The following is a 12,043-nucleotide window of genomic DNA, read 5'->3' on the forward strand; positions in this document are numbered from 1 at the left end:
TTGTTTGTTTTTCAATTGAATTGCACAGGTTATAATTCACATTAAAGGTGGGAAAAGTTTGGAAATTATTTATTGTGGTCTCATTTTTTCATATCACAAAAACCTGGCATTTTAACAGGGGTGTGTAAACTTTTTATATCCACTGTATGTCAGCACCTCCCCTTTTGTCTTTGCCTCTGTTTTGTCTTCCCCACCATCCATCCTTGCATCCTCTTCCCTTCCCCCATCTTCACCTTACATCCTTCCCCTTCTACCTTAACAAGAAGAACATTGGTAACTGTCCCCCCTTCCAAAAAAGCACAAAAACAAAAAAAAAAGTTTTCTTCCCCACCCCATCCACACTTTCCTTGCCTTTATCCTTCTGTATATTCTTGTCCTTGCTTGCATCCTTTTGTATGTTCCTCTCCTTGTTCTTAATCTTTTCTATCTTATGCTCCCATTTAAATGAATAAAATTGGTAGGGACTTTGTTGGCAGTCCCATATTGTGACTCTCAGCCATTCTCACAACTATGTGAGCATGCTTGTGTGGGCACACATATTCAAGTAATGCTACATATGCACAATACTGCTATTCTGGAATTAAACAACCATGGCTGTGATGCTCTCCTCTATTCACTGGCAATACCATTTGCCTGAGTGGATTTCTTAATTATACAATTGCCATAACATGCTAATTACCTCCTATTAAATTAATAATTAGCTTACAGCCATGTAGCACTACTTGGCCCGATTGTGTTAGCCTTTAAGTGACTGTATACAGCATGTTTCTAAATATCACGGACTGACAGCATCACAATGTAATCATCATCAATTTATGTATTAACTATTGTTTTTAACGTGGATTAGTCTTTCTGTAAACTGCAATACTACACTGCTAAAATTACTACACACAGACAAGTTAGCTATTATTTATTTATTGCATTTGTTTACTGGGAACGTCCACTGGGCCTAAAAGAGCCCATTTTCATTGGAGGCCCAGGGAGAAAAAGCTCCAACAAGAATATAGATACAGAAAAAAATTAAGCTTTAATTGATACAGACATAGAAACAGTGTTACACATAGTGATTACAATAATATATAAAGAATATATACATAAAAGCAGGAATTTAGTTGGTTTGATTACTGTAATATATACATAATATATACATAAAAGCAGAAATCTAGTTGGTCTGATTACAGTAATAAATACAGAATATATACATAAAAGCAGGAATTTAGTTGGTTGCCAGATGAATTCATTCAGAGAGGTATAAACAGAGAAATATTAATCAGCATTACTGAACAGTATAAACAGAAATATATTAGTCAGCATTATTGTACCAGTATCAACAAGTGATGAAAAAATAAATAAATATGGAGAAAGTATCATCAGTCACTAGTAGCAAAAAGCATAGGAGTTTAGTTATCATACAAGGAAGAGGTTAGGTTATAGAGCAGGTACATAGCCAGGAAGAGTTGAGATGATTTTTCAGTATTTGTTTGAAGGTGGTGGTGCCGCCTGTGTTTCTTATAGAAGGTGGAAGTGAGTTCCATAGTTTGGTGACTATGAAGGAGTAAAGGTGTTATATATTATATTATAAAGCAACACAAAATGTTCACTTCACTTCTACCAGCTCTTTTCTGGTTTTGCAGCACAGGTGGATAAGGCACTGACAGTAATCCAGGTGACCAGAGATTGATTAGAGGATGGGAATGTTTTCCATCTGACTGGGGTGGGACATGTGACAAGCAGCTTACATTGGCACACTCACCTGGGAGGCAGGGTTGTGGTGGCTTCTCCCTCTGCAGTGACCTGGTCCCCAAGGGAGTGATGTAGGCAGTTTCCCTGAGAACAAGATACAGGGAGGCAGGGATGTGGGTGGTACCTGCCCAAGAAAGTAACGGTAGTCAGAGTGAGGATATGTTAAGAAATGAATATGCCTCTGTATTTATTTTATTTATTTATTTTATTTTACATTTGTTGACTGGGCTAGTCTAATTGGATATATGTCCATTTTCAGTAGAGGTCCGGGGAGAAAAGCTCTACATAAAACAAAGCAGAATATTGCAACTACAGATACAGTTCACTTCAATAAAAGGTGTTTTTTTTTTTTTTGACCAAACACTAGTAGAAGAAAGAAAGTATTTAGAAGGGTGTGAGACATTTGAAATCAAAGTTGTGTATATGTCACAGAAGAACAGATAATTATTTACAAGGCAGGGACACAAATTTAATGGCAGTGACTCATCTATAAGGCAGTGACACATTTGTAAAGGCCTTCATGGGTACAATTATCCTAATCTATAATAGTCTCTGAGAAGAATGTGGGGCATTACGCAGTCCCCCCGCATCAATATCAGAGAGTAGGGTTAGGAACATAGAGCAAAAATGCCCTGAGGGCTGCCAGTATGATAACTCCATGATCTGCTCTCACCTCATAAGGAACAAATGATCTAGGAACAGCTCTCAGCCTGAAAGAAACTAATAGGGAACTGGGTCATGGTGGCTGAAAGTCATCAGGAAACAAAAGACATTTTTCATCTTACTATTTAGAACACTTCACACCATCAAATACAGAATTAAGTAGTGCTACTCACCTTGAAGAAGCTGCATCTCCATCCTGACCATCCCCTTGGGGTCGTAGACCTGTACGTCCAATCACAAACGGCCTGGGGCTACTGCTTACTGGAGACTGATCTGGGGACTGTTGAGGAACCCTTGTCTCCTGGGAATATGACACTGAAGAATTCTGTGATGATGTTTCTTAACAAGAAAGGGAACAAAGCACTGGAATTATTAAATAAATGCATTCCACCACATGACAAGACATAGGTACATATTTAATTTTCTTGATCGAGAAGATACAGTTTAAGTCTGTTAACATTTTTCAAAGGAACCACATTCTAACATTTATACTAACTGAAAATTGGCAAAGATGTTGGGGAAAATCCACTACTCTTACAAAAAGCTGTTCTAATGAAAGGAAGACTGTAGAAATTAGGAATGTCTGGCATTCCACTGTCCATTTTGGGGCAGAAACCCATGACAGACCCATGACCCACTACAGAATAAATTACCTTCTTGGCTGTAGTCATTGCTAACAAATCTGAAAAACTAAAGGACCTAAAAACCTCTGCCACCATCTATAAGCAACTACTGACAAATTATTGCTCAATGGAAATTTGAAGCTTAAAAGCTTTCTCCACTATTGTTATAAACACATACCAGAGTCCATTGATTCATTATGAGAAACACAGACGCAACTCATGAAATAGAAATTACAGCTGTGTAAGTAAAGTTACATTAACTATAGCTATTCTAATAGATCACTGTTGCAGTACCGTAAGCTATATGGGACATATCCTGCTAAGCATACGGCAAGCCAGCCAACTTCCAAAGATGAAGGGCACCATCCACAGGGTCCCAACACTACACAGTTCAAGAAGAACAGTAGCAGTCAGTGGCTAGGGCACCGAAACTTCAGAGCTTTCTTGCTTCAGAAGACAGAGAGAGAGAGAGAGACTAGAACCCTGCCAGATGGGAACGGGAACAGAGATAATAAAAAGCCCACACCCTGGCATAAAGCAGCAAAAGGGGGGGGGGGGCTGAAGGAGGGTGTGTCTACAGCAACAGTAATCTATTCGAACGTTTACTGTTATGGTAAGTTCACTTACATGACAGTACTATGTTCATCATTACATCACTGCTGTAGTAGCCTTGGCTATATTGGGACTACTACAAGAACTTAGAAACGGAGGAGGAAGAAGGATGACAGTACAGGAACCTCAAAAGAACAGTCCAACCAAGGCCTAGTCTGGTCCAAGAGAAGGACTAGTACTTGGTAAAGGTGTATACAGATGACCATGATTTTCTTTGGGGAGTCCTTCTGAGTCTTTAGAATTACCCTAGTTATCAGAGGTAAGGTGGAAAAGCATAATGGAACTTTCCCATCCATGGGAGTGAAACAGCAGCTGTCTTCCAGGCCTGTATGCAATGAGTTCTGGAGCTGAACTTCTTTAACTTTTTTAACTGCTGGAGACCGATTGATATACACTGAGTTTAAAACTGTTTGACTGCATTGATTTTTGGATTTTTTCCCAATCACCTGCCCAATCCTGGTTGTACTTTTAAACTTGGCTTTTTAGCTGTCTGCCCCTACTGTAAATTAGACTATAGAAGTGAATCCCAGAGCTAATTCTACTGGAGACTGATAACTCAAACTGCTAAGGCACTCCCATTAGACTCAAAGCTTGAGTTAGAATCTGTTTCATGCCATCCAATTTTAATTAGTGCACTCTGCAATATTCAGTTTGTTAATCTGAATCATGAATTGTTCTCTTCTGCATTTTTCCTTGTTTTAACCAAAAGTTAGCTGTTTGCATTTTTAACTCTGTCTGGGGCCTTAATAAGTATCCCTCATAGTAGTGGTAGAAATTTGAACTGATACAGGATCTGAGCCTCATTCATTTAATTTCTACTGTACTTTTACTGTTTCCATTTTACTTGGTTTGGGGATCTTAGTCTTGTAGTATCACTCCCAATAGTGAATTGTTGCAGGATAAGAGACTTGTACATACACTGCATTTTTAGTTTACTGATTGGATTCCTCTCTAGCGCATCTCTTCTAACCTGTCCTGAGCTGTGTAGCTATGATTTGTAGTGTCCCGTATAGATCTAGGCACCTAGAGTTGTTAATTTTCCATGTAAAACTTCCTCTCCTATTTTCTCAATTATCTAGCTGAGTGTAGAGCAGCTAGTTAGCCCACTGAAAAGCATTACCCCAAGAGTATTAAGTTAGATCAATCCTAAAACTCTCCCCCAGCAGTGCAAGGCTATAATGCCTTCCACACATTTAGTCCAGCTACAGCACAAAAACAGACCAGAGGTGGAGTTGAATCAATCTGTACAAAAAGTAAACACACTAAGACTGATCAGACATTATGACAAGCTTGAGCTACTCCATGCCCGACTAACCTTAGGCAAAATCTCACATCATGTCCTTGCCTAAGGTCCCTGTCTTTGACCCAGGATAACCATACCACATATTTGAATGTACTGGGTAATTTCAACTATCCCATCATAAACCGGTATACATACACAGCCACTAACATGCAAACTGAAGGACTCCTGGATTTTATCAATGCAAACACCCTGGAAGAGCTAGTCTGCACACCTACTAGGGTTGCAAATATCCTGAATCTGGTACTCACAAATATGAGGGAATGATGCACTAGTGTAATGCCCTTGCTGATAAGATCAGATCAGATCACAAAGCAGACAACCATGAAATAAATATGAAGGCCGAACTCTCAGCAAACCCCAAAACTTTTAAGAACTTTTCCAGATCTAACTGCCTCCTGTTAAGCAATACTATAGCTATATTCCAAGCCCCCCACCCCAAACTCAGAGAACACTGTGGCCTATGGGGAAGTGTTTACAAAAACCCTGTATAAGCATTAAATAACCGAACAGAAATAGCAGTACTAAACCAAAATAAACTTTTTACAAACTCCAAAAACAAGTCTCCTTGGTAGACTCCCTAATAGGATGTACAACAAAAGAGAAAATCCTGTCCAAAATTAGGAAAGGATATGCACAACAAAAAATATTTCTCTCACCAGTCTCAACAAGCAACTCAGGTGACTAATCAAGTCCACCAAAGCCAACTTCAAGACAAAAATAGCCTAACATGCTAAGGATAAAAAATGTGTTAACATTAGCTGCAGTTTAAGGCAATTCCACTACTCTGTACCCAGTATAAGGGCACGCTCAGCACAGCTATGGTTCAAGCTAGAATTTACACCCGCACTGGATGCAAAATCTGCAACCCCAGGGATTCTTCAAGTACAGCACTTGTGGCAAGATTCCATCAAGATCTCCTCTCTGGGAAGGGTAAGTAAGCACTAGCTGCTCACGCCTACCTCCCTCCAGAGTCAACTCTTGCACCACTCAGGTTGGTAGTCAAACCTAGGACATTCTAGGGTGTAGTCAAGCCCAAAGCCCATAAACCACAGAGCTAGCTGCAATAAAGGTTGAATTCTAAAACCTACTGCTAAACTCTCAAACTCTTCCTGGAAAGAGTCCAAGGCAATGTTCTTCTCAGTGCAGAGCAGCAAGCTATTGATCTACTGAAGCAGTAGTAAGATGAAAGCAGCAAACAATACATATTATATTACATTTGAGTTGAAACCCTGCTTATCTTGCTGAGCTCCATTTGTGTCTGACGGAGAGTACTTCTTAAACAATCTGAATTACAGAGCTGCACAAGTATATTTTTTGCACTTTATCTAATTGTTCAGTGTGACTTAGCACTGTACTGGCTGTATTTATTTGCTCATCAGCACTACATTGTTTTTATTTATTTGTGTAACTGTTCGCTACTAGTTTACTGCACTGTTTTTATTTGTTTGACTGAATTATTTACTTTTCTTTGTCTCCATTTATATAATTGCTGATCGACGGTTGAATTTTTGTTTTCTCCCACCCAATTGCTGTTGTGCTCTTATAGTTTGTGGCTTTGGCTGTTGCCTGCCCGCACTGAAAATTTAATAAGGGACACTCCTCCCAGTCCCATCTCATTAGCTCATTCTACGTAATACAGAGATCATTTGGGAAGGTCAAACCCTTTAGTTCCTTAACCTTGAATTTTCTTCTGTTCCTCCTCTCTCCCTTTCCACTTTACTAACCAAAAAAAAAAAAAATTATTCAGCTTCTTTTATTGTATTTGTGTTTCCCCCTCCTGCTCCATTACTTCATCTTGCTTTTTTGGCTAATTGCTGTGGCTTGTTCTCTAAAGTGTTCAATTGCATCTTTTCTGTTGCATTTGTTACTGCTTGTTTATAGCATGTTTAAATTGTGTTATTCTAAGCCTCTTAGTTTTGGCTTAAGCACTTGGGCTTTAGGCTAACCCCTTAGCTCTCCCTGGCCTTCTCTCACAGATTCTGAAAAATATGGACGGACAATTTCTTAAAGTTTCTCCTCCCAGTCCGGTTGATATGGGCATCCTGAGACAGTGTAGAAACTGCCTTATGTACAGAGACAACCACCTACTACTACCACCTAGGAACACAATTTGCAAGAGATGCAATTACATTAGGAACCTAGAGTCCAAGCTCTCTCCCTCACAAGCCAGTATATCTGGCACTGAGAAGGTTGTCAATACAATCACTACACCTCAAACACCATCCACACCTACACAACACACACCCACGTATGTGGAGGTCCTCAACAAAAACATACCCAAACAAAGGAGACCTCTGAGGCAAAAACACACACGATCTCCACAGTCCTCCACACCACACAGCACACACAGTTCACACACCTGTGTCTCACAACCAAAGGCTTAACAATAAACCCAACATATTAGTCATAGGTGACTCTATTGAGACACACACAGATGTGCCTCTCACCAGGTTGGATAAGGAGAAAGGCACGGTTAGCTGTCTGTCAGGGCTCAGAATCCGCCACATCACACATGCACGCAAGTCTCTCAACAACAGGTACTGTTATGACTCTGTCATTGTCCATGTCGGTGTGAATGACTTGAGACGTACCTCCCTGGAATATATGAAGAGAGACATGATTTAACTCGCTGAATATGTGTCATAGGCAGGTATGTCCATAGCCTTAAGGAGCATTCTACCGTCAATCAGAATGATGCCTGAATACAAACAGAAAATAATTGACTAACAATTGGCTTAGTTTCTGGTGTCATTCCAGGGGGATTCAGTACCTGACAGCCTGGGAAGATATGATTGAGAGACCACGATGCTTTGCCAGAGATGGCCTGCATCTGTCTCACCTGGGCTTCAGGATTCTGGCAAAGGCTCTTGTCTCCCCTATAGTGCTTTTTTTAGGAAAAGTGATGAGGTTAAAACTACCAACATAAAAATTTCAACAAAACACAAATTAAAGGTCATGCTGCTAAATGCTAGGAGTCTAAACATGAAACTGCACTCAGGTTCATAGGTAAGTACTAGGCTGCAATTAGTTCCCTGTGCCTCTGTCCAGCAAAGCCACTGCAGTTATCCCCAGGATAAATTTTCTGTTTCCCATCCACTCGTCACGGATTCTCTTGAAGAGTGTTAGTGAAGGGCTCTGCCTAATATAGACTGGAATCCTGTTCCAAAGCATGGGGAGTCTCTGGGGCAGGAATCTATCCCCCTCAAGCATGTCCTATTTATCATTATGGTGAGGTTTGGATTCCTAGAGCGTGTGGCTCTCGGGGATTTGTTTTTTTTTTTTAGGTGGAGCATGTCCATCAATTCTGGGTTGGACATGGACTTGTATGTCAGGCAGAGATCATCTCTGAGTAAGCGGTATGCAACTGAGTACAGCTGGAGTTTCTTTAGTCGGGCTGCATAGGGCATCTGTTTGTGGCCAGTAATCCTCTTGGTGAGGTACTTCGGTGGTCTTTCCAGCTGTTGCAAGAGTCTTGTAAGGTACATCCCAAAAGGGGCGTTGTACTCTATGATGAGTCTGATAAGTGATGAGTAGAGGGGCACAATAACCTCTTTTGTTCTAGATGCAAACCCTTTTGTGATTAGGTGGGCCACATAGAAGGATTTTCTTACCACCTTGGCAATATGATTATCAAAGGAGAGATTATTATCTACTTGAACCCCAGATCCCTTATTAGATTTTCTGTATTTAGTGGACTACAACATATGTGGTAGTTCGTGGGTACTTTGTTTTTTCCAAAGGGGATGACTATGCACTTTTTGGCATTTAGCTTGAGGCCATGATTTTGACACCAGGTATCCATCTCAGTGAGACCCTTCTGGAGGATGTCTGTATCAGCCGGAGAGTCAATTATGGCCCCCAGTTTGCAGTCTGCGAACTTGGTCAGCCATAGTCCTCCTGTACTTGCCTGTACCTCTGAGAAGCATATACCGAACAGGAGGGGTCCCAGGACTGAGTCCTGGGGGGCGCCACTTGCAACCAGTTTAGAGTCGGACCTAGAGCCTGCAACTCTCACCGTGTGGGTTCTATCCATGACCCAAATGGCAACCCATCTCGTGACGTAGAGGTTTATGTTCAGGCTGGTGAGCGTGTCTATAATATCAGAATGGGGAATGATGTCAAAAGCCTTTGCAAGGTCTAGGTAGGCTGTGTGGACCTCCTTTCCCTCGTCTAAAGCCTTGGTAACTGTCTCAAAGAAGTCCACCAGGTTTAGGAGGCATGATCTGCCCTTAACAAAACCAAACTGGGTTGCATCCAATGTTTGGAGGTTCCCAATGTCTCTGTTAATGAGCTCCATGATGATGCGCTCCATAGCATTGCAGACCAGGGTAGTCAGGCTTACAGGGCAATAGTTCCTGGGGTCTGTTGTGGCTCCACCTTTGTGGAGCGGGATAACTGTTGCTGTGCACCACTCTATGGGTAGGTAGCCTGTAGAGAAGCTGAGTTTGAACAGTGTGTTTAGGTGAGGGGTTAGTTCATTTGGAGTTTGTGTAAGACACAGCCTGGGACACCGTCCGGTCCCATTGAAGCTGTGTTTTTGGATTGTTTTAAGCTGTGTATCAGTGATTGCCGGGGCTCTACATTCTTCTGGTATAGTTATGGGCCCTTTAGGGGGTGGGGGGGTGAAGTTTGTACTAAACCTGTCTGCCAGAATGTTCGCCATATCAGTCGGTTCAGTGTATTTTGTGCCATTCCGCACTAACTCAGAGCAGATCTTAGAGTTTCCACTTAGGTTCTTGACATAGCTAAAGAACTCTTTGTGGTTATCTTTGGAGTCCTTGGCAAATTTTCTTTCGAAGCAAGCCTTGGATGATTTTATGAGTGATCACAGTTTCTTGCTGATACTAATAAGGGATGTCTTTCCTTCTTGGGATTTTACTCTCTTCTGTACTAGTTTCCTCCTTCTATTGTATAGCTTGTTTATGGCAGGAGTCCACCAGACTGGTTTCCTTTTCTTGGAGGAGTGAGTCTTAGTTTTGCTTGGGATAGCATGATCCATGCATTCTTGCAGGTGCTCATAGAGTACCTTTGTAAGGGATTCAGCAGCTTGGACAGCATTATCCTTTAGCATGGGTGCTGTGAACCTTTCCACCTCAGTCTTAAATAACGTGAAGTTTGCTTTTGAAAAGTTTTTCACAGTGGTTTCCTTGATTGGGAGTGGGGGTGGAATGTGGATATCCAGAGTGTAGAACACCGGTCGGCCATGTTGGTGATGACCAGATCCAATATGTTGTCACCTTTGGTGGGGGTGTTGAACAGTTGATCCAGGGCATTCGAGTTTATAAATTCTAGGAAGCGTTGGGCAAGGGAGTTAGTACTTGAGTAGTTCTTCCAGTTAATGTTTGGGTAATTGAAATCACCCAATATTAGGGCGTTTGGCATGGCCTTCATATTTTCCAGTGTCTCCAGAAATGTGGAATGGGGGTCCTGGGTCATGCTGGGTGATCTGTAGCAAGCTACAATTTGACTTGCAGTTTTGACCGTTGTTAGTTGCACATGGATAATCTCTGAGGCATAGCGCTGCGCCACTAACCTGGAGGTGTGGGTATCCTTGACGAATATGGATACACCCCCTCCTTTTGTGTTTAAGTCCGTGTTCTGTGGCCGAAAAGTATGGTATGAGTTATAGCCTGGTAGTGCTGGGGTGCTCTCTGAAGCCTTAAACCAGGTTTCTGTTACTGCACAGATATTGATGTTCTCCATACTGAGGAGTGCCTCGAGTGCATGCATTTTCAGATTTAGACTTCTGGCGTTGAATAGCATTACCCTTAGTTTTTGGTTACTTGTGCTACTTACGGTGGTGGGTTTGTCTTTTGAGCCTTGCCTAAAAAAGGCACTATGGGGGTGGCAAAAGCTTTTACCAGTATTCGAAAGCCTAAGGTTGTCAGGTGCAAGCCATCCCTTGTGAAGCAACGTGGCTTGTCGAGCATGTCATCCCAGGCGGACAGATACTGGATCCCCTTTGAATGACACCAGAAACTTAGCCAATCTGAAAAACTGATCATTTTTTCTTTATACTGTGGCATCATTCTTGGTGAGGGCAGGATGCTACTCAGGGTCATACCGGCTTAGGCTACGTGATCAGAGAGCTCTTCCATGTCTCTTTTCATGTAGCCCAGGGAGGTACGTCTCAGGTCATTCACACAACATGGACAATGACAGAGTCGTATTTACACTTGTTCTGGAGCATCCTGAAAGCTTGTGTTATGTGGCAGATCTTGGCGCCTGACAGGCAGCTAACTGTAACCTTGCCCTTGTCCAGCCTAGTTAGTGGGACATCAGTACGCTTGACTATAGTCTCGCCTATTACTAGTGTGTTGGGTATGTTATTTTGCTTTAAGGGCTGTGATTGTGTGGCACACTGATTATGTGAAGTATGTGTTTCATGGTTTGTGATGGGGTGTGGAGGTTGCTTGGGTGACTGCTTTGGAGGTCTCTGTTGCTTTTGCAGATTTTTATTTAGAGCCTCCCAGTACGTTTCTGTGTATTTATGTGTGTTATTTGCCGGTGTTGGTTTAGTAGGTCTTTGTGAGACTGGTGGTGTGTTGCAAGTATTTTCGTTCTCCTCTTGACTGTCAGTTCCAGTCTCTGGTTGAGAGAGCTTTGCCTCCAATTTGGCTGTCTAATTGCATCTCTCGCATATATTAGTGTTTGGTGGTAGGAGGAGAGGGTTGTCTGTGTACATGAGGCAGTTGTAACATTGCCTCAAAATGCCCAGATTCACCAATTGGACTGGAGAGTACACCTGTAACTGCCCTTTGGACATGCCTGGATAGGTAAATTGAGCTGTTTTACTGATTGGCTGGTAGGGACGAATAGAGAGCCTTGTCCCTCTGGACAGTATAGGGGGGTCTAGTGCTAGGGTTAATTAGTGCTTGCTATGAGTTTTGAGCAAGTACTGGGCTGTGAAATGAATGGTTTGAGTGCTTAAGTTGAAAGTTTGTCTAGTTCCAAGGGAAAAATTGAACGGTACACTTCATGGAGCCGGGAATACTTTAACCCTAGCTAACTGGCAATGCCTGGCAAGCAAAACCATGCAAATGCATTTTTTTTATAGCAGGGAAATGAAAGAGATAGAAATTAGCCCAAAATGGCCAAT

The 12,043-nt window shown here is 41.8% G+C and overlaps 1 protein-coding gene across 1 annotated transcript in view; it reads right to left on the reverse strand.

The window, feature by feature from the left end:
• The window catches only part of RTTN (rotatin), a 3,641,098-nt gene that overhangs the window by 3,192,515 nt on the left and 436,540 nt on the right, over positions 1-12,043 (reverse strand). The window contains exon 11 of the mRNA XM_044067142.1: positions 2,580-2,745. Within this exon, the coding sequence (XP_043923077.1) occupies positions 2,580-2,745 (166 nt within the window). The remainder of the gene's footprint in view (positions 1-2,579; positions 2,746-12,043) is intronic.

This window comes from Protopterus annectens, chromosome 3.part1 (assembly GCF_019279795.1).
Source record: "Protopterus annectens isolate FY-2018-M chromosome 3.part1, PAN1.0, whole genome shotgun sequence".
NCBI lineage: Eukaryota > Metazoa > Chordata > Ceratodontiformes > Protopteridae > Protopterus > Protopterus annectens.